This window comes from Camelina sativa, chromosome 9 (assembly GCF_000633955.1).
Source record: "Camelina sativa cultivar DH55 chromosome 9, Cs, whole genome shotgun sequence".
Classification (NCBI taxonomy): Eukaryota; Viridiplantae; Streptophyta; class Magnoliopsida; order Brassicales; family Brassicaceae; genus Camelina; species Camelina sativa.
This window is the reverse complement of record NC_025693.1, coordinates 26,837,315-26,860,260: the sequence shown is the minus strand read 5'-3', so window position 1 is coordinate 26,860,260 and position 22,946 is coordinate 26,837,315. Positions and strand designations below refer to the sequence as shown.

The window sequence follows — 22,946 nt, the reverse complement described above, 5'->3', positions numbered from 1 at the left end:
AGTGCATGGCTAGTGCGAACATCTGTCACAGGCCCATGAGACGTCTTGACTTGCTTGCCTTTGTTGCAAGGACCACATATGAAATGTGGATCACCTTTCAGCTTAGGAATTCCACGCACAACCTCTTGATTAGCCAATTTCATCATTGTGCGAATGTTGAGATGACCAAGCTTCTGGTGCCACAGCTCTGTATCCAACTCAGCAGTCGTGTTAAAGCACTGTATTGACGATTTCCACATGTAACAGTTGTTACCAGATCTCCTGCCTCTAAGTCGTACTGACCCTTGTTTATCCACAGCCTTGCACCCCTTCTTGGTGAATGTGACATCCAGACCTTCATCACACAACTGGCTGATACTTATCAGATTTGCCTTCAACCCTTCGACCAAGAAGACATCCTTAAGATGTGGTTGAGAATCATCACCAGTTGTGCCTTTTCCTCGGATTGTACCGTTTCCTCCATCACCAAACGTAACTCTTCCTCCAGCAACACCTTCTAGATGTGATAGATTATCACGGGCACCAGTCATATGCCTGGAGCATCCACTGTCAAAATACCACTTGGCCTGATCAACCTCTGTTTTTCTGTTGTGAAGGCCACATGACAGTAGAGATCATCTTTCCTGACATAACCCTGTGTGTTTCTTCTTACAGCTGGATAAAACTCACCACGTTGCATAAGGTTGGACACACGATTCTGGAACTGATAAAATTGGGCTTTGTAGTGAGTTAAATGCCCACAATACCAACATCCTCTCCGTCTACTACGCTGAACAGGTCTTTGAGTCGTCTGCCGAAACCTACTAGAAGCATATGGCAGCCTAGTATTTACCTCAGGGAACACCTCAATTCTTGGGTTTCTTGAATTCAGATTCACAGGAACCTGATCATACATTCTAGTAGTTTGAGAGAACTTCCTCTCCTTCAGCTCGGGTTCAGACTCCACTCCTTTGACAAATTGAGTGGTTGGGTTGGTGTTTGTTCCTTGGTAACCCAGACCCCATTTCAGATTGTTGGATCTTCCAGTGCTAAGCAGTGTATCCAGATCTTTGGTTCCTTTATTCAGCATCCTGATATTCATCAGCTGTTCATCTAACTGCTTCTCAAGTCGCAAAGTCTTTGTCTTTTCTTCACTTAATTCTTTAGAGATCATTGCAACATGAAGCTGTAAAGTATCTCTCTCAGAAATTAACTGTGTGTTGTCTTGAGTCTTCTGAACCACCGTCTTGATGAGAAGCTCTATCTGATCTTCTACTGACAAATCAGCCTCTTCTCCATCTGAATCAGAATTCACCTTCTCATCTACGTCCTTGGTTTCCAGCACCACATCATCTTCTTCATCTTCCTCAATAACACCCAGCAGTGCAGGGAAGCTGTTAAGAACCTCTCCTTTGCTGACCTCTTCATCTGAGTCACTTTTGCTCCAAGTGATGTAGGACTTCTCCTTTTTTTCTCGTGAAGGACAATCAAACTTAGTGTGACCATAGCCCTTACATCCATAGCATTGCAAAGAATTCTTTCGTTTGTTGTTTGGACATTCAGACTTGTAATGCCCAAAACCCTCACATTCAGCACACTGTCGTTCTTGCTTGTCACCCTTCCTGATCTCCTTATCGGTATCGGATTTCAAGACCGATGATGTTCCCTTCCGCTGACCTCTTTCCATCTTGCGAAAGTATTTCTTAACCAACAAGCCCACTTTTTCTTCATCTGCAACTTCCCGAGACTCTGCAACCTTCTGTTCCTCAATGGCTTTAAGGGCAAATGATTTCTCATTTATCTTTTCCTTCTTCTTCAGCTGTATCTCAAATGCCTGCATCATCCCAACCACTTGATTGTACTTGAGCTCATCAGAATTCAGTGAAACATCAATAGCAGACCTGTGTGGTTGAAACTTATCTGGCAGACTCCTGAGGAATTTCTTCACCAGCTTCTTGTCCTTGTAGCGTTTACCCAAAACTACAGCTTCTTGTGCAATACCACTCAGACGACTGCTGTAATCAGCAACTGACTCAGTTTCTGTCATGTGCAAGTTTTCAAAATCTGATACCAATTGTAAAGGTATAGAGGACAACAAATCACTCAAACTGCTTGGAAACACGCCAAGCAAACGCTTTTATTCAAACTTATAAAAACTCCCTTTTACAAGTTATGAATCTAAGCCTACTCTTTTGTCTATCTATCACAACATCCTGTGTAGATCTAAAAGAGTAAAATGAACACACTCACCTTCAAAGCTTTTCCTGATTGTTTGAAGGTTTACAAAATCTCACAACCTTTATCCACGAGTGCTAACTCTTTTTGCGGCTAGCCCTCGTCTCTTTATACCTTACACAACCGATCTCTAACCTAGATCTTTGTGAATCCCTAACTAAAAAGAAATATTCCTTATCCTCAGAAATATCCTCCCTTAACTCTCTTGATCAAATATACCCTCAATATGTTCGTGTATATCTTGATCCTCTTCTTCCTTCCTTCTCACGCTTCTTATCACGACTTCCATAATCTTCTTCCACGTCAGCCCATCTGCCACGTCAGCATATCAGCACTCTGAGACACTTCGCAAGCTCCTGTCACCTTCAGCGCTCTGATGCATTTTCAGTAAATCAAATCCTTTACGCAGTTTTGCTTCTTCCCAGATATTGAAAGCCACCAAGAATTTTGACTCTAGTTGTTTTGTCTCTGAGGGAGCAATCTACAAGTGGTTTAAAGGAATCATAGAAGATTTGATAAAGAGATTTCACGAGGATAGATTCATAGAAAACGAAGTTAGAGAGCCTTACAAAGACGTAGTCTTGTCTGCTCGGATGAGCAATCACAACAACTTTCTGAAGCTAGTTGGATGCTGCTTCAAGTTCAGTTTTCCGGTTTTTGTGTTTGAATATGCAGAACATGGAGTTCTGAATCAGCGAGGGTGTATCACAATTAACAGAGAAGAATCTATATTGCCATGGAGTGTACGGTTGAAGATAGGAAAGGAGATTGCAAACACCGTGACTTATCTTCACATGGCATTCCCTAAGATCACTATACATAGAGACATTACGCCAATAAATATGCTATGTCTAAATTGTTAAAGCCGGAGATGCTGGAAGATGGGTCAAGTATGGTCAAGTGGACACAGAAATTTGGAATCAAGATTGAGATCATGCTCATACTAAGTTTATGTATCACTGGATTTCTCATTGCATTACTTTTTGGGTAAAGCTTCAGAACCATGTAGAATGGTTCTAAAGTTTGCATAGAATCTTGGTGTTGAACTAAGGAGGAGTGTGATTCTAAGCTCAAATTCTCTAAGCATATATATTTGAAATTTTGGCTTGAGTCCTTTGTTTTTAAACCAAATTCTCTGAATCTTAATAGTTACATAGCCAAAGAGATTTATAAACAGAGAAATCAATTATATTAAACGAGAAGTGAAAACGTCCCACATTCAACCTCAGCAAAATTTTACCATTTTGCCATTAATGAAATTACCATTGACGTTGAAATATTTTGCCCGTGGAAAAAAATTTACCTATTTTCGCATTAAAAATAAATCAAAAATCGATTTAGAAATAATCTAATTGCATAAAAAGTTATTTGCAAAACTAGAATTTGCTAAATTAATCCCTATATTTTTGGAAAACAACATTTTTACAACTATAGTTCTGTTTTATACTACAAATTCTACAGATTTGAGATAATTAATGGGCTTAGATTGTTTATAGATTAATGGGCTTCTGCAGGAAAAAAAAATCCAACGACAATACACCTCCTTACTGGAAACCCTAAAAAGATAAGTCATTTACAACTATAAATACAATGCTATCGTTTGCTTTCACCGTAACTCAACAAAGAAAAAAGAAAAAAAACTCTCTTCTCTTGAATTTATAGTTTTATCAATTTCAATAATTCTTTCATCATGTTCTCAAATTTATATTTGTATTCCGATCTTGATGTTTTTTATGATTCATCGACTGATCCTGTTTATTTTCCTGTTCATAAAGTGGTTTCTTGGAAAGCAAGATCCAATAATCATAACGTTTTGGTTGTTGTTGGTTCTCCTTACAAAAAGGTATAGTATTGTGCTTTTTTGGTTGAGGTTTTACGTTTAATTCTTTAATCATGTTCTCAAAAAAACTCTCTTCTATTAAATTTATAGTTTTATTAATTTCAATAATTCTTTCATCATGTTCTCAAATTTATATTTGTGTTCCGATCTTGCTGTTTTTTTTTTATGATTATCGACTGATCCTATTTATTTTTCTGTTCATATAGTGGTTTCTTGGAAAGCAAGATCTAAAAATCATAACGCTTTGGTTGTTGTTGGTTCACCTTACAAAAAATGTATAATATTGTGTTGTTTTGGTTGAGGTTTTACGTTTAATTCTTTAATCATGTTCTCAAAAAAAATTATTTGTATTCCGATTTTCTATTTTTATGATTAATCGACTGATTCTTTGTATTTTCCTGTTCGTATAGTGGTTTCTTGGAAAGCAAGATCTATATATCATAAAGATTTGGTTGTTGCTGGTTCACCTTACAAAAAAATGTATAATATTGTGCTTTTTTGGTTGAGGTTTTAAGTTTAATTATTTAATCATCTTCTCAACATTTTTTATTTGTATTCCGATTTTCTGTTTTTATGATTAATCGACTCATTCTTTTTATTTTTTTGTTCGTATAGTGGTTTCTTGGAAAGCAAGTCCATAAATCATAAAGCTTTAGTTGTTGTTGGTTCACCTTTCGAAAAAGGTATAATATTATGCTTTTTTGATGAGGTTATAAATTTAATTCTTTTATTATGTTCTCAAAATTATAATAACACTCAAAAAAAAATCTTCAATCGAATATTTATAATATATTCTTATATTTATCTTTCATCTTTTTAAGAAATATAATGCATATGATCTTATTATTCTTTTATTTTCCTGTTAATGTAATAGGTAATAACTATTTTACATAGAACCAGATGAATCGATGAATAAATTTGTTTCTAATTATTATCAGGTATTATTTTATATAATCAGATTTATTAACGTGTTAAATTATTTCTAATATTTATAATTTCTTTTTCATAAGTTGATTACACTTGGATTGCCATATTTGCAGGAAAACTATGATCGTTAATAGCCATGTATATTTTTAGGAAAATAGAAACAAAATTGTTTATTTTTTATCTTTAGCTTAAATTTCATGTAGATTATTTAAATAATCATGTTATATGAGAACTGATAATAATTCCATGTTTTAATTATTACTTTTCTTTATAAAAAAATATTGAACATGTTAAACCTAAAGAATACTACAATGAGGATGGTCCTGAGGATGATGTTATGATTCCTTCAATGATTACAACAACTAAATTCTCAGATTGAATTATATTCAATACACAAGCTCCTCAAGCCAAAGAAATCGCTTATGCTAAAATTTCAAACCCATCAGTTTGGTATCATACAGACATGATGTGGAAGCCAAGATCAAAGAGAAGACAATTTTTTCACCCTACAATATTTCTATAATATTTGTTTCTTTAATTTAATCTATTTTGTTTAATTGTAACATTAAAGCTTATTTAATTTATTAAAAATAGATATATTTAATTTATGACTTTTGTATAATAGAATCTTAAATTTTTAATAAAGCTTGGATGTATGAAAACATTTATTTATAAAGGTTTCTAATAAAGTTCTAATTTATTCTATAATAAATTAATAAATTATACATAAATGAATGACAAAATATTCGTGTATATCTTCAAATTTTTGAATTTTGGTAAATTTATGACGATAAATATGTAAGAAAGTTTTATAATAGGAAAACTTACTCTTCATTTTTTATTTCGAAAAAAAGTTCAGTGTGCACGTTGTTAGCCAAAAGGTATTTGTAGCTTTCAACAAGCACCACACGTCCAATTAAATCTAAAGATCAGAATTAATATAGTTTGGTCAGTTACACATATTTAATAGAAAATATACATGTAAGACAACTCAAATAATTGTTATATACTTTTATTTGTAAAAATCATACTGGCAAAGGATAAAATTTAAAATCATATAAAATGTACAAATTTGAAACGATAAAGATGGAAATAACTATTGTTGAAAAATAAAATTAACATATCTCAGAAATATATATATAAATATGTTATATATAATTACTTAAATGTATAATTATTTGTATGAGTATATTTATTATAAACTTAAAGTGATAAAGATGGAAATAAATCTATTTTGGTTAGTCTTTTATTTAGATTTTATATAATGGATAGATTAGGATGTAAGTAAGTATTGTTTAAATCAGTAATTTAACATATAGAAGATATATATATATATATGTTATATATTTACACATATCTATTATTATAAACACACAAATTTTATATTATTAAATAATTTAATATATTTAGGAATATATAGCAATCTCTAAGGTTATATATATAGATGTCGGTCAGAGCTTATGATTGATATCAAATCTCAAATATTTTCCAAGGTTCTTAAAAAAAATTTCTTCATTCAATGCGTTTGAAAATCTAAATTTGATTATAATTACTGGTTTCGTTTAGTGCAGGTTATATTATGGTCATGTATTCTCTGACTGCTCGTGTTTCACGGTTGAATCCTTCAAAATACGAATGGAAAAAATCTTATTGTGATGATTACTTGGTCGGTAAGTTACCTTTGCTCCATAATTTTAAATCTCCCGTAATTAACTTCTAATCTACTATGATATGAGTTTACGTCTTAAATTTCAAGATGTCATTGGAAAAGTAACAAATGTTGGGTAATTCAATACTTGGGATCATATAAAAGACTCCATGGTTCCGAATAACAGAAATAAGTATGAGCTTAGATCACAAAGTGATCATATTCGTCAGTTGCTAAAGATGTGTACAAGGAATTTAAAGATGCCTGCTTTGCATTGGGATTATTGGATGACGACAAAGAATATATTTTAGCTATAAAGGAGGCAAGTACATGGTGTTTTGGGCTGTTTCTAAGGAAGTCGTGTGTCATACTATTGCTTTCGAAAGGTGTTTCAGTGCCTCTCAATCTCTGGGTCGCTACAAAAGATATATTGTGCGAAGATATTTTGTATTTGCAAAGAAACTGTACGAACAACCAATATACATATATAGTTATATTTTATAAATATATATAAGAAAATTTTAAGATATATTGGTGTACACAAAAGTTTACGATTATTATTCTGATCATAAATATGTCAACTAAAATCAAAATACTTTATAATGCGGGTCTAATGTTAAGTCAGGATCAGATAACAAACCTATGTTTAGCTGAGATTAAAATGATTATGCGGTCTAATCCAAGCTCTCTGTCAACTATTGTGAATATGCCTAAACCAGACCAATCTATGATGGATAATAATGAGAATAGGCTTCTCATAGATGAGAGGAACTATAAACGTGCTGACCAAAGAGAGAATTGAAACAATAGAGGTGTATTTTTTGTTCATGGATTTGGTGGTAGTGGAAAAACATTCTTGTGGAGTATTATTGGCGCTGATTCTAGATTTAGTATACCCATCAATGTGGACGAATATACAACGTGTTCGATAGATGGTCAATCCCATCTTGCCGAGTTGATTAGAGAAGCAAAGCTCATTATATGGGATGAGTCTCCAATGATGAACATATTTTGTTTTGAAACGTTGGATAGGAGACAAATTCTACTGGCTGTGATCGGATTTTTGGAGGTAAGGTTTTTGTTTTAGGGGGTGATTTTTGACAAATTCTAAAGGCTGTGCCAGAGGCTGATAGAGTTGGGACAGTTTTAGCCTCTATAAACTCATCGTTGCTTTGGGATAGTTGTAAAGTACTTCGGCTTACACAAAACATGAGGCTTCGCAAGGCAAAAAATAGTCGGGATGCAGATGCTCTCTTTACATTTTCAAAATGGCTACTCGACATTGGGGATGGCAAGATCAACGAGTCTAACAGTGGTGAGGTCGAAATAGAAATACCCAAGGATTTATTAATTGCTGCATGTGACAATCCTATACAAGCAATTGTTAAACATATATACGGTACATCATTTGCAACAAGGGCTGATGCAAAATTCTTTTGCGAAAGAGCTATTCTTAGTCCAAGAAATGATGACGTCGATAAAATAAATCAATATACGCTCTCTCAACTTCCAGGTATATTAAGAGTGCAATTTTTTGGCAAACAAAATTCGATATAAACGGTTTCTTATTTTGGTTTTATTATATCCAGGGGAAGAGAGACAATATTTGAGTTCATACAGCATCAAGACTTCCGATACAAGTGCTTACGACGATATGTACTACACTCAGGAATTCTTAAACAATATTCACGTTTCTAGATTACCTAATCATGTTCTAACGCTTAAAAAGAGAGCACCTACCATGTTACTTAGGAATATTGATCCTAATGGTACGAGATTGATTGTCACTCAAATGGCTAATCATGTTATTGAAGCAAGGATTGTAACTGGCAAAAGAATGTCAACGATAAAGTTCTTATCCCTAGGATGTTTGTGTCTCCACCGGATGCAAAGTTTCCCTTTCGTATGAGGCGTCGTCAGTTTCCCGTTGCTCTTGCATTTGCGATCACTATAAACAAAAGCCAAGGTCAGACATTAGAACATGTTGGATTGTATCTACCCAAGCGTGTATTTACACATGGACAACTATACGTTGTATTTTCTAGAGTGACAAGCAGAAAAGAATTGAAGATTTTGATTACAGATAAAGAGAAATGTCAAAACAAAACCCTTAATGTGGTTTTCAAAGAAGTCTTTGAAAATATATGATTTTCTTTTAAGCATCTAATATCTACTATAACGTTTCATTTCATACTATTGTCATCAGATTTTCAGTTTTTTCCCCTTAATAATATTACATTTTTTTCATATCAATATATAAGTGTTAAGTTTTTAAAAATGAAAATGTGAAAACATCTTCAATATGTTAACATAAATTGTATTTTGTACATGCAAGTGTGACAAACGTTATATTAAAACTGTATTTATTTATATAATATTATAATTTGTAATAATAAGACTAAAGGTGAGAAACTAAAAAGATTAAGACGCAACGTTTAGTCGTGACTCTTTGTATTCTTACAAATCAAAAATCCCCTTTTTGTTTTCGATACCAGAGAAGATTCAAGAAAAAACCTAATTTGATAAAATCATGAGGTTCATTTATATTGCTGATCTGCTACCCGGAAGAACTAATTGGTGTATCAACGCCAAAGTCTTACACTCTTAGAGAGTCAGAGAGTTCTTTACCAAACGAGTTCTGCTTCTTGTGGATGTAAAGGTTAGGGTCGTTAGTTGAATGATTTTTACTTAATTTCAAGTCCTAACAGTTATTGTATATAAGAATTCTTACACAATTGTTGTTAAACTGTGAAGGATGACACAATTGAAGCTCCTTATTTACCTGATACACTCGCTAAACTCCCGAAATATATCGACGATGGTGAGTGATAAAGTATTAGAAATTTCAAAGTGATCAATCCAAACATGGAGGAAAGGAATACTCATCATCCTTATCAGATTAAATTTACGGATGATACCAATATGACGCTGCTTGAATCATTGAGTCCTAAGAATTACTTTCGGTTCGAGGATATGGATGACATATATCGTGGAAGAATAGATCATCCCATCTCTTTCGGTAAGTATTTCTTTAATTGATTTTATATTATTTTGTTACAATCTGTCAATATAATTAATTGGTATCTTTGTATTCGAAAAACTAGACTCTTTTTAGGATTTATGAAACTTTGAAAAGTACGACTTAAACTTACCAAAAATAGATTAGCAACATTTTGAAAACCTAAATTATGTCTTTTTCCCAAATTTGATGTTTGTGCGTGTATAATGGATGTGGAAGATAGAAGAAGGCATGCGAGTGTCATTGATATTAATGAAGTTGTTTTCATGTTGTTGAATGACAGGTAAAAAGATATTTACTCTACCTTTAAAACAGTTACGTTTTAGAGTTGTCTCTGTTAAGATTTTTATTTATTTGATAAACATGTAGGTGTGAGACTGTGAAGTGTCATCTCAAAGACAACTACGCTTCTCAATTCATGACCATATGACAATCAAGTGGGTGCCATCTCATATACAAATCCGAACCTGTGTTCTGTGTAATGTGGTTTATGAGGGTGGAAGAATACGAAGGTATGTAACATAAATTAGTTCTGATATAATCATCATAAGGTAACCAATATATTCACTTAAAATTCTAAATGTCTATAGATGCACCGTGTCTTGAAAACACCTTGGCCTCTTCGAAGATCTTCATAAAATCAGAGTTTGAAGGACTGGAGCATCACCAGGCTATGTAAGATGTAATTATGTATATTAAAACAAGTTATTTATGATGTTAAAGTAAAATTTCTTAAAATACTTTATATATTTACATGTCTGAATTTGCTGGACGTTATTACATAAACCATGTGATGAAGCAACAAAGTGAAAGTTCAAGCACTCAAATGTAAAGAATGGGGTGTTGGCCGTTTATTTTTTCTCTTTTTGAATGTCTATAAAATTTAGTATGTTTGTATTAACCGCTACTTGAAATCCAGCTTTGCATTACTCTCATCTTTATTTTATAATTGAGATATTACATTATAATACTATTGGGAATTGCTTACGCTTTTAAAAATTTTGAATTTACTTATTGAATTTCAATATCTGTTTACTACAGTTTAATTGTTTATTTAAAAGATTCAATTAATATTTCACATTGAGAGTATTATTTATCTTTAGTAAGATAAACCTTTATGTATATATGCAAATACAAAAAGTACTTAACAATCCAATAAAACATTTTAAACTTTTTCAAAACATAAAACACTATATTTAAATATGTCAATTATTACATATTAAATCAGAAAAGTAACATATCATGAAATAACAAAACTGTTGTTATTAAAATCTTATTACCGCGCTTAAAGCGCGGGTACCTCCCTAGTATTTTTTATGGAGAGAGTTTTAGTTAATCAGTGTAGAGTCTACACACAAGAGTGATTTGTCACAATTTAGACTTTGTCGTCGTCGGACTTTGAAAGTCTTTATATTGACCAAATCGGATCATCTTTCAACGATTGGTTCTCTTTATTGGGCTAAGTATTGTAATGGGCCTCCGTAGTATATAGAATAACTGACTTTGTATAGTAGCTTGGTCAGCACGTCTTGGGTTTATCAAAGTTGTCGAGTCTTGTATATAATGGCCGCAAGGCACCCGTGAATAACACACAACATTCATTCAATCTTTATGGTCAGAGCATAGATCCTTCTAATTGATCTAGATTTTTAAATTTCTTTGAGTTTTTCGTTTCTACTAGTTCTTTCTTTCTGTTTCGTTCCTTGTTCGGAAGTTTCGAAAATTCCTTGTTCGTACTATGGGGGACGACAGTAAGAAGATTTTCGAAACCGGTGTGACCGGTGATAAAGGTGTTGCTGTGTCACCTTACTCTGTGTTTGCTTCTGATAATCCAAGGGCGCTGATCACCTTGGTGGAACTAAAGGGTGATAATTATAACGAGTGGGATACGGAGATGTTGAATGCTTTGCAAGCGAAGAGAAAAACGGGTTTCATTGACGGGACTCTAAAAAATCCGTGTGAGGGACATGGAGATCTCGAGTCGTGGTTGAGTGTGAACTCAATGATAGTCGGGTTTTTGAGGACATCTATTGAGCCTCGTGTAAGATTGACGGTGACGTTCATGATGCTCACAAGTTGTGGGAAAATTTGAGGGAACAGTTCTCAGTTGGGAACAAGGTGCGCGTTCATTAGCTAAACTGGCGGTGTGTAAACAAGATGGGCAAGCGGTGATTGACTATTATGGACGACTTGCTAAGATGTGGGAAGAACTCCAAACCTATCGACCTCTACCGGCGTGTACGTGTGGAGCAGCGGCAGCATATGAAAAGGAGAGAGACGAAGAACGAGTGCATCTGTTCGTGATGGGACTAAACGAGTCAAGGTTTGGGCATGTCGTGACTGCCATCATTGAAGCGGACGTGTTGCCGGATCTCGGAAAGGCGTATAGCAAAGTTATTCGAGAAGAAGATAGACTAAAACTTAGCTAAAGCTCGTGAACAACAACATGAAGCTATTGGGTTTGTGACTCGCCTAGAGCAAGGAAACGGTGAATCAAGTGGAACTCGTCATGAGTCTCATGATGGAGGTAATTTTGGAGTCCAAGGTTCTAGTGGAAATAGAGGACGTGAAAGACTCTGTTCTAACTGTTGTAGAGCTGGGCTTGAAAAGAACTCTTGTTGGCAGATTGTGGGTTATCTTGAATGGTTTTTAGAGAGAGGCGGTAGAGGAGGAAGTGGTCAATCACGAGGAGGTGGTCGCTGTGGTTATTTTGGTGGTCAAGGAAAAGGTCAAGTGAATGTTGCGTATGTGGTCAATCCTAATGTAGTCTCTGCGGACTTAACTCTGGAACAAATGTTGCATGCATTCTCGCAGCTACTTAAAGACAAATCAAATGGTGGGAGTGACAAACTAATCGGTAAGAAATACGGAGATGTGATCCTTGATATAGGAGCTTCACACCACATGACGGGAGATTTTTGGTCCTTTCAAATCTCAAAAACACTTCTCCATATACCATTGGTTTTGCAGATGGAAGTGTGACATTGTCAAAACAAACGGGCTTGTTTTGTTTGTCAGATCGTATTAGTTTATACGATGTGTTATATGTACCTGACTTGAATTGCACGTTAGTTTCGGTTTCAAAGCTTTTGAAGCATTCTAATCTTTTTGCCTTTTTCACCGATCCAGTGTGTATTTTATAGGACCGGTTTTCGAGGACGCTGATTAGAGCCGGGAAAGAACGTGATGGAGTTTATTATTTTACGGATGTGCAAGCTGCTCGAGTAAACAAGACAGTTCGGAAAGTTGATGGAATTTTTTGGCATCAGCGGTTAGGACATCCTTCGTTTTTAGTTTTATCTATTATGCCTTTGTTTTCCGGTGTTTCTGTTTCTGCTAGTCCAAGTCCATGTGAGACATGTTTTCGGGCTAAGCAAACTAGAGAGATGTTTTCTGATAGTATTAATAAAAAAAAAGTGAGTGTCTTTCTGTTTGAGTGATTTTTGACAATCTTAGATGATTTTTCTCGAAGTGTGTGGACGTTTTTGTTGTTAGAAAAATCAGAGGCTAAGAGTGTTCTTCAAAACTTTTGTGCCTATTCGGAAAAACAGTTTGGGAAGGCAGTTAAAATGGTTAGGAGCAATAATGGAACAAAGTTTCTTTGTTTGTCATCTTTCTATAGGGAAAAAGGTATTATGCATCAAACGACTTGTGTGGGAACACCGCAACAGAATTGTAGAGTGGAAAGAAAGTATCGTTATCTCCTTAATGTCGCAAGATCCTTGCTATTTCAAGCTCACTTGCCTACAAAATTTTGCCTACAAACTTGTTATCAATTTGACGCCAACAAAACTGCTTCATAATAAATGTCCGCATGAGGTGTTATTTGGACAACAACCGGTGTATGATGATTTGCGGGTGTTTGGTTCATTGTGTTATGCACATAAGCAGATTCATGACAAAGACATGTTTGTTCCTCGTAGTAAAAAGTGTGTGTTTGTGGGGTATCCGTACGGTAAGAAAGGTTGGAAATTATATGATTTGGAAAACAATGATTTTTTTTTTGTATCTCGTGACGTGATATTCAATGAGGATGAATTTCCTTTCTCTGCTCAGACGGAACCAGAGTCGCCTCGTGATGTTATATTCGACACATTTGATACTGGTGGTTTGTCGATGGGTCAGCAACTATTGGAATCAGGGAGAGTGTTAGTACCTCCTAACCATAAGTAGAAAAAGTTAGTCCGGCCGAGCTTGATGGTGCCATTCTCGAAGTTGGACCCATTTTACCGTATGGTACCTCCGCGGTTGTTGACGGTTCTACTGACCGGAACTCTGTTGTCTCGCAGCCCGAACCTAACATGGGACAGGGCAAACGTGCAAAAATACCGTCTGTCCGTTTAAAATATTATGTGTTATACAACACAGTGGCAAGTAACTCTGCTAATCACGTTCTTCCCGACCTCTCCACCAGCGATTCTCGTGACTCGGTCCAAGGTACATCTCTTTATCCCGTCACTGATTTTATCACTGACTCCTGGTTTTCATCTCGGCATCAGGCATTTCTTGCAGCCGTTAGTGCGGCAGTTGAGCCATGTAGTTTTAGAGAGGCTGTTAAAGATAAGCGTTGGACGAACGCTATGGGTAAAGAGGTTGGAGCTCATGAAGAAACAAAAACGTTTAGTGCCGCAGATTTGCCTCTCGGGAAGGTTGCCCTTGATACAATGTGGTTTATAAAATCAAGTATCACTCTAACGGGAGTATTGAACATTATAAGGCAAGGCTTGTGGTGTTGGGAAATCGACAAGTTGCTGGTCAAGATTTTTGCACCGGTTGTCAAAATGATAACAGTGAGAGACTTGTTACGTCTTGTGGCTGCAAATAATTGGGAAGTGTATTAAATGGATGTGCACAACGCTTTACTTCATGGTGATCTTCGCCAAGAGGTGTATATCAAGCTTCCGCAAGGTTTTACATCTTCATCTCCAAATAAAGTACTTCGTTTACACAAAGCTAATTACGGATTACGACAAGCTCTGAGATGTTGGTATCATAAGCTATCTACGGCTCTCGCAAAGGCTAGTTTTGTCCAGTCCTATTCTGACTACTCTTTGTTTACCTACACACGTGGGAGTGTAGAGATTCTGGTCTTAGTTTATGTTGATGATCTCGTTGTTTGTGGTAATGATAGTGAGGCCATTCGTAAATTTAAGAGATATGTTGATGAGTGTTTTCGTATGAAAGATTTGGTGAAACTTAAATATTTTCTCGGCATTGAGATTGCCCGAAATGAAGAAGGTTTTATGTTCACACAAAGGATTTATGCGTTGGATATTGTAAGTGAAATAGGGTTGCTGGGTTCAAGGCCTGCTGCTACACCAATGGAGCAAAACCATCACTTAGCTTCGGATACTAGTCCTTTCATTTCAGATCCAGCATCGTATCGAAGACTAGTCAGTCGTCTTATTTATCTTGCCAGCACTCGACCTGGTCTTTCATATTCTGTTCACATTTTGTCCCAATTTTTGCAAAAGCTGCGGGGAATGCATATCGATGCTGCGTTACGTGTAGTCTCGTATCTTAAAGGAACAGCAGGGCAATGAATTTATCTCAGTTCTCGCTCAGACTTGCAACTCTTGGTTTATTGTGATGCCGATTGGGGTAAATGTCCGCTATCTCGTCGTTCTTTAACCGCCTATGTTGCATTGCTTGGTGGTTCTCCTATCTCTTGGAAGACTAAGAAACAAAAAGCGGTGTCGCAATCGTCTTGTGAAGCTGAGTACCGTGCAATGTCATTGCACACGTGAGATAATGTGGTTACGACAACTTCTTAAAGATTTGGGTTTTCCACCAAACGGACCTTCTCACCTCTTTTTTGACAGTAAGTCTGCTCTTTATGTTGCTGCTAATCCTGTTTTTCATGAACGAACAAACATATCGAGACCGATTGTCATCGGATACGTGATGCCATCAAGAGTGGAATTCTTACAACTTCACACATCGGTACTAAGGAGCAATTGGCTGATCTTTTGACTAAAGCATTGGGGAAAGTTCAGTTTAGTAATCTAATGTCCAAGTTGGGCGTTTGTAAGTTGGACGTTTGTAATCTACACGCTTCACCTTGAGGGGGAGTATTGGGCTAAGTATTGTATATTGGACCTCGGTAGTATATAGAATAACCGACTTTGTATAGTAGCTTGGTCAGCACGTCTAGGGTTTATCAAAGTTATCAAGTCTTGTATATAAAGGCCGCAAGGCACCCGTGAATAACACACAACATTGATTCAATCTTTACAGTCTTCAAACCAGGAAAAGGTATTGTCTTGTATTAAGAGATTGGATTTTAGAGATTTTAGAAAAATCATGTCATTTTTGGTTTTGGTATAAAACTTTTGAACATCTTTTCCCCAAAACTCTTTATATTTGTTAGATGGAATCGATGAGGAAAAAATTGAAGCAATATCTAAGATATGGGACACTGAAAAAGAAGGAAAGAAGCGTCAAGCAAAAGGAGAGATGGTTCTTGGAGAACGGAAGCGTCTTCTTAAAAGAGCTCATCGCTGATTGTAATGGTAAATCCATTCCTATACGTAGCTTTACTTCTTCCCAGATCCTTAAAGCCACCAATACTTTCGATTCCGGTTGTTTTGTTGCTCAAGAAGGGTTCAACATATGGTACAGAGGTGTAATCGACGATATATCTTACATGATCAAGAGATTCGCGGAGTATAAAGTTACTGATTACAGAGTAGGAGAGGTTTATAAAGACATTGTCTTGTCTGCTCGAGTGAGCAACCACAACAATTTTCTTAAACTATTAGGATGTTGTCTTGAGTTCCCTTTTCTGGTTCTTGTGTTTGAATATGCTGAATATGGAGTTTTGAATCACATAGGTTGTCTAGTGATTAACGGGGAGGAATCGTTATTGCCTTTGAGATTAAGGTTTAAGATTGGCAAGGAGATTGCAAATGCCCTGGCTTATCTTCAAATGGTGTTTCCTAAGATCATTATATAGAGAGATGTTAAGCCAATTCATGTTTTCTTGGACACGAACTGGACTGCAAAGTTGTCTGATCTATCTTTCTCAATATCGCTTGACGCGCCAAGGAATCCGCTTTACATTTGCATTACCAGAGATAAAAGATAAAGAGAAAGTTAAAAATTCCTCCCTGTCAATCTGAATGTCATCAAGGTACGATGAGAAAACTGGCCAGTCTGAAGGCAAAAACACCATCTTCACCAAGTCTGAACAATCCTTATAAAATACCACATCGTAAAAGTTATTGCATTGTTCGTTAATGAACCTATCATAGTAATGCTGCTATCAAGATCACATAGTACTGATGCTAAAAAGATCACATACGAGAATCAAAGAAGATAAATTAGATGTGTCTAGATGAAATAACACTTACGCAAGAGAACTCAGACTCTAATGTTCCATAAACTTCAATCAGCCTAAGCGTATCTACCTTCATACACCCTGGTGTCGGTCGACAACATCATCAGCAGGCGGTTGATGTTGTGATTTCTTTGTGTATTGTCTGGTTTGTTTGTTGTTTGATGATTGTGGCATGAGGAGATCTTATTGATTGTGTGTATAGCCCAGTATATGAAAAGATTATCTCACTAAGTGTTTCTCGAAATAATTATGCATCTTTTTTGTGTTGCGGTGCAGGTAAAGACAATGTGTGATTGTGGAATCAAGACAATGAAGAGCAGAATGTTCTAGAGGTTGTAGATAATTTTTCTTAAATCTCTACAACTTCAACATTACGTTTTTGCTTATTCTCAAAGTCGACAACTCCTTAGTTTGTCTTTCATGCACTCAAATTCTACCACGTCAACTCACGCATCAATGTCATCAACCTAAGTGTCTAATGAGAAATGATGTAGGTTCTTGATCCACACAACATGTTGTTCCTACACAGCACGTTGTTTCACACAGCCCGCTGTTCCAAAAGATGCATCTTCAGTTATGTGCATTTTTTGTGCATTTTTTCTGCTCTCAGTCGCCAGCTTCAGTTCCTTGGAGAAAAAAAATGCAATTACTGCGTCGGGCGACATACGAGTTGGATGAATATATAAATCATCACACGACTAATGCATTTAGACTTGTTATGGGCCTGGCCCATGTAAAGCTGAGAGTAATAGCCCAAGTACAGATGGAGTATAGACGGTTACTACTGAAAACAACGAGCGTATATTGTAGAGATCAGAGTTCGTGTTGTAGAGATCTAATAACCCCCTCTGTAACAGTGACCTAATTGTCTCCTCTAGAAACCATGAGCCATGATAAGCTAATTAAGTACCGCCGAATAAGCCCAGCTCCATTCCCATCGACATTGCCACCGCCAATTTCAATTCCAGTTGAAACTGTGAGCAGAAATATCTTGAGTAAGATCTCTTATCTTTTTCCTTTTTTATTTCCTCCCTTTGGAATTGTTTGTATAGATTTCATCTGATCGATCTGTCTTAGTGTATTAGCGTATCTAATCAGATCTGTTTTACTAAGTTTGAGTGGATCTAAAACTTGTTTCACGATTGTTTGTGCGTTTCCGGTTTTTGAAACCTCGCAGGGGATAAAATAGGTGTCTTCTGGGACATCGTGGATTGTCCCATTCCTGACGGTCACGATCCTTTTTCGGTTTATGAGACTATAACATCAGTTATGGCGGGTGAGGGTTATAGAGATGAGACCATGGAAATAAGGGTTTATGGTGGGAAGAAGGATGAGATACCGGGAAAATTGCGATATGATTATCTTGCTGCCGGAGTCTTCTACCAACCCGAAGGTTCCTCTACTTAACACGCCTCCCTTTTTCCATTACTTATATGTATGTCTGTAAATAAATCTTGATCTCCCTTTTGTATTGTATATATAGTTTCAGGGGGTACATGTGGGAGAGTTAATCAAATGTCGAGGGACATTCTTATCTGGACGATAGACCATCCTGAACCTTCAAATGTGATGGTAATCGGGGAAAAAGTCTCAGAAGACAAGAAGTTCCGCAGAGTTCTCGAAGCTTTGAAATCTAGACATCACAATATTTTTTTCATATGCCCTAATACGCACTCGTTAGAATTGATTCGTCCTTTTGTACTCAAAATAAGGCAGTGGGGAGAACTATTTGATGGACGAAAACCAATCGACCAAGCGGAGCATAGCTGATACTGATTCGAAGGTGTAGCGGAAGGACACGACTAGGGAAGTAGCCCTTGCAAAACCCAAGGATCACTTGTAAATGATCATCCTTTGTTCTGTCTTTCAATTATGTGAAACCTTTGGGTTTGTGTTTTTAAAAAATCAACACTTCATCTTGTTCTGATAAACTTTGTTGGGTTAAGAACTGCTCAGTCGTAATTATTGTTGTACATCGACTTTTTAAGGACGATAACCTGACTTAATTTTATCATACAAAGCCGCCGTTAAAAAACAAAGGGATATCAAGGTTTTGATTCAAGCATTAATCCAAGCCAATCCTCCAAGCTCGTAATCAATAATACAAAAAAATACCTCCGAACATAAAATCTTTGCCCATGGCTGTTTGGATATGCACAGGTTGTAGATACAGAAATCAGTGATCCTGCTGCTGCTTGAATCATGCTAGTCAACGGGTCTCCTAAGTTGCTGCATCCAACGTATCTCAATGCTAATCTAAGAAAAGCCAGGCTGATTAAAAATCTACAACTTGGCGTTGAGATGCATCGGATGATCCCGTATGATGCAATATGACTCACTATTCCTTTTGTAACCTTAGTTCAAGGCCAGGAAATGCCATTGTAACTTCTGTCTTAACATTCAGAAGACCGCTAATTTCTGATACCTGCAGATTATCCACGAAGAGAGATAGATAAGGTCACAGAGATTTTACTACAAAAAAACATAGATAAACACAGATTAACTTATCCTTATTTCTTTTTTATGTTTCATTTTCATACTTGAATGATAGAGATTTCTCAATCAGCCTGAGTTCTTTAGCCACTTGAATCATGCTAGTCAACGAGTCTTCCAATGCATCTCAACGCTAATCTGAGAAAGGCTTTAACAGGCCAAGCAGCTGGATAACTCATATCTGAATCTACAACCTCTGCATACCCAAACTTTCTCAGTATCTTAGTAACATGATGGTGAAGCGGGAAACGAGTATCGTCATAAGGTTTGATGAACAAGTCAACAAATACTCTCAGAATATCGGAAGATAGGGATAGCTCATCATCAACTTCCTTTATCTGCACAAGAGCTAGCATGAATGCTCCAAAGCTGTGCATATCGATCTTTATTGTGATCTTTCCGGTTGACTTGTAATCCGGATCAATGACAGGTAAGTTACATACACCAAGTCCATGTGTTCCCTTTAATGTATTGTGCCTAAACTCATGGTATTTTTGCGCAATGTATCATCATGAACAAATGTCTCTCCTTCGGGGATTGGGATACAGTTGCAGAAGTTTCCGAGCTTTGTGACCCCATGTCCATCTAGAAAATGGTGAAAGGATCTAGATTTGAATGGATGAAAACCCTTGAGAATGCTGTGTAAAAGGTAATAAGTCAAAGCGTTTGCAACCTCTCTAGCTATCTTTATCGCCCAAAGTAGCTACAATAAGTCTAACTCTAATCTATGCACATATTCAAAAAGACAAAAACTAAGACATCAGTGAACTCATCTCCCGACGAATCTCTTTCATATCAAGTGTGTATTTCCCTCTTTTGTGATAAGCACTGGGTGGGAGAAGTTATCTGTTGTACTTTGAATATCTGATATCGATTACCACTAGATTTTGATTTAAGAGCTACGTAATCATCGATTATAAAAGTGATGATAAATAGGTGTGCCCTCTTGTGAAATTAAGCAACATTGTAGATATTGAAGAATGCAGTAGGACGAGCTTAGAGGTCAAAACTACACAAGAGGTTAACAGATCAAAGATGATACGTAGATGTTATCCATACAAAAACCCAAGGAGTATTAAAGGTAGTAAAAACGATATTTTTAGACATTGAAGAACAGTGCATCTGAACCCAATACAGAGTTTACCAAAGACTTCACAGAGATAAAAAAGAAAATGATCATCCATAAAGAAAGATTGATAGAACAACATTATTGTAGCTACTTCGAAAATCTCCTCCGCTTATCTATTGAGCTTCGCTTATCAGTGTCTTTTGCAGTATCCTTACGCTTCAGGTTATCATCATCGTGCTTAACAGATCTTTCAATAGGATCCTTACGCTTATCTATTGAGCTTCGCTTATCAGTGTCTTTTGCAGTATCCTTACGCTTCAGGTTATCATCATCGTGCTTAACAGATTGTGACCTTTCAATAGGATCTCCTCCATCGAAGAGGCTCCTCCAAAGCCATTCTTCGCTTACAAACTCAGGTTGCTTTACTGATGCGACATCAGCCAAGAGAATTTTGTATTCTCTAGAATGCAAACCTTGAAGAACGGAGAGGAAATCCAAATCTTGTCCAATGTGTTCTGAAATTACCATCACGATTCGTTGTGCAGATGGGTGTACACGATTGTCCAGAGCCCAGAAAAGAACGTCCCTAATCATCCTTTTAACTCTCGCATCTTTATCTCCTGGAAAGATAAAAAAAAAAGAACACGGAGAGTCTCTTAGATTACAGGTCCACACAAAAAAAAAAAGTTATCTAGGTTAAAGAGATTTACGGAATAGAAATCACCTTCGGGTATAACCGTGATTCCGTCTAATAGAAAGTCATCCCAAACCTTGTTTTTCCTACCATAAGCCCTGATATGAACAATACCAGCAAACCCCTTATTCGCAAGAGCTAGTTTTATATTCTCATATACCGAATCAGGATCGCGACCTTTAGGGACCGGGAAATCCTGGACGTCCCAGAAGACGCATGTGTGAGCCGCTGCGAGGTTTAACAAATCGGGAAACAGATTAACAATAACGAAATGGAGGAAAAAAAACACAATTAGATCGACTGGAGAGAGAGATCTTACTTGATCGACCGGTGCTCATGGTTTGGACGGAGATCGAGAGAAATAAGAAACTATTTGATCAATGGGTGCGCGATAATGAGAAGAGACCAAGAGAAACGAAGAAGAAAGATTAAACAGAGTTATAGTATATAAGATCTCTCCACCACACAGCTCTGCCTGTAGCATACGATTTTAACCGCATCGATCCATTCCTTAATTTCCAAAGATTAGAGATCCCACATAACACCAACCGTTCCATCGCTTTCTATTATCCACGTGTCAACATCCCCTCAGGGTTTGTTCGTCCATTCTTCTAATTTTTCAAGAAACGATCTCAAAAGTGAGTCACGTTTCGAAATTAATTAATTATTTTGTCACAAAAAAGAAAATTATTTGTTTATTTCAGAGTTCAATATAACGTCAGAGGAGAAAATATAGAGTACTAGATCTCCTACGGAAAAATGTTTGAACTCTGATCACCGGCAATTGTGGAACTTCGGAACCAAACATTTTTAACTACTTGAAAAATATTTTGTGTGTTTAACATTTTTTACACTGAAATCTTTTTTTTTTAACTGGATCGGTTTGATCAAAATTATTTGGGTCTAGTTTAATAAAAAAGAACCGGGTCAAAAAATGTAATTGGGTCATAACGGACCAAATCGCCGGTGATCGGATTCCGCTGCATCAAACACCGGAATGGTACCCGAAGCTATGGTTATGGTGCTCTACACATAACCTCTATAAGTTTACCCATGTCCTTATGTAATAACGATAGTTCAAGTAATTAAACAGACATTTAAATTGTTTGTATGTGTGAGCATGTGTTGGAGCATACTCCAAGTAGCTGCCAAACATTTTTCCATCTGTTCTAAGTTTAGAGGTTTTTATTTATTAATTTTCCACACACTTGCTTTCTCACTGCCACTTATGCATTCCAAGACTTGCATCTCACTACTTCATCTCAGAACTTGACACATTCAAATAAAAGGGTTTCATTGTCCTAAGTGTAAAATAACTACAATAAATAACTCCTCGATTATTCTCTCCAAAAGCGGAGTTTGCTACCAGAAGACAGTCATTACAATACACAAACAAGCATATAGGTATAGCTGCCACTCGACCAAAGTCATTCCTGCTCCAATCTCTCGGATGAGATTTCACCAGATTAAGTTTGTGAATCAGATCATACCTAATCTCATTTACCGCGGTTAGGCGCCTACGATAATCCGTATGATGTTATTTATTAGAAAGGAAAAACTTTCTAGTTGGTATCTTTCCTCCGGGCCAACTCGAAATATTAACACATCCACATAAACCTTATATTTGGGTAATAGGACATCTCTCTTTCTCGATCGATTCTCCATACAAAAGATGATAATCCATAAGCCTAGTTAGGCGCCAA

At 36.3% G+C, this 22,946-nt stretch overlaps 3 protein-coding genes and 2 pseudogenes across 3 annotated transcripts; 3 read left to right on the top strand and 2 right to left on the bottom strand.

Annotated features, from left to right (window-relative positions):
- Window positions 7,839-9,458, top strand: LOC104715751. Its single transcript, XM_010433131.1, has 3 exons — window positions 7,839-8,142; window positions 8,219-8,451; window positions 9,384-9,458. The coding sequence occupies exons 1-3, from the start codon at window positions 7,839-7,841 to the stop codon at window positions 9,456-9,458; spliced, it is 612 nt and encodes a 203-aa protein (XP_010431433.1).
- LOC104715750 lies at window positions 16,019-16,735 on the top strand (annotated as a pseudogene).
- Window positions 17,796-18,985, top strand: LOC104712456. Its single transcript, XM_010429359.2, has 3 exons — window positions 17,796-17,982; window positions 18,165-18,380; window positions 18,471-18,985. Exons 1-3 carry the CDS (start codon window positions 17,871-17,873, stop codon window positions 18,755-18,757), a joined length of 615 nt encoding a protein of 204 aa, XP_010427661.1. The 5' UTR covers window positions 17,796-17,870; the 3' UTR covers window positions 18,758-18,985.
- On the bottom strand, window positions 19,509-20,587 carry LOC109126484 (annotated as a pseudogene).
- Window positions 20,502-21,762, bottom strand: LOC104712455. The gene is made up of 3 exons (XM_010429358.2): window positions 21,563-21,762; window positions 21,274-21,471; window positions 20,502-21,169 (listed from the first exon to the last, which is right to left on the bottom strand). The coding sequence occupies exons 1-3, from the start codon at window positions 21,579-21,581 to the stop codon at window positions 20,697-20,699; spliced, it is 690 nt and encodes a 229-aa protein (XP_010427660.1). The 5' UTR covers window positions 21,582-21,762; the 3' UTR covers window positions 20,502-20,696.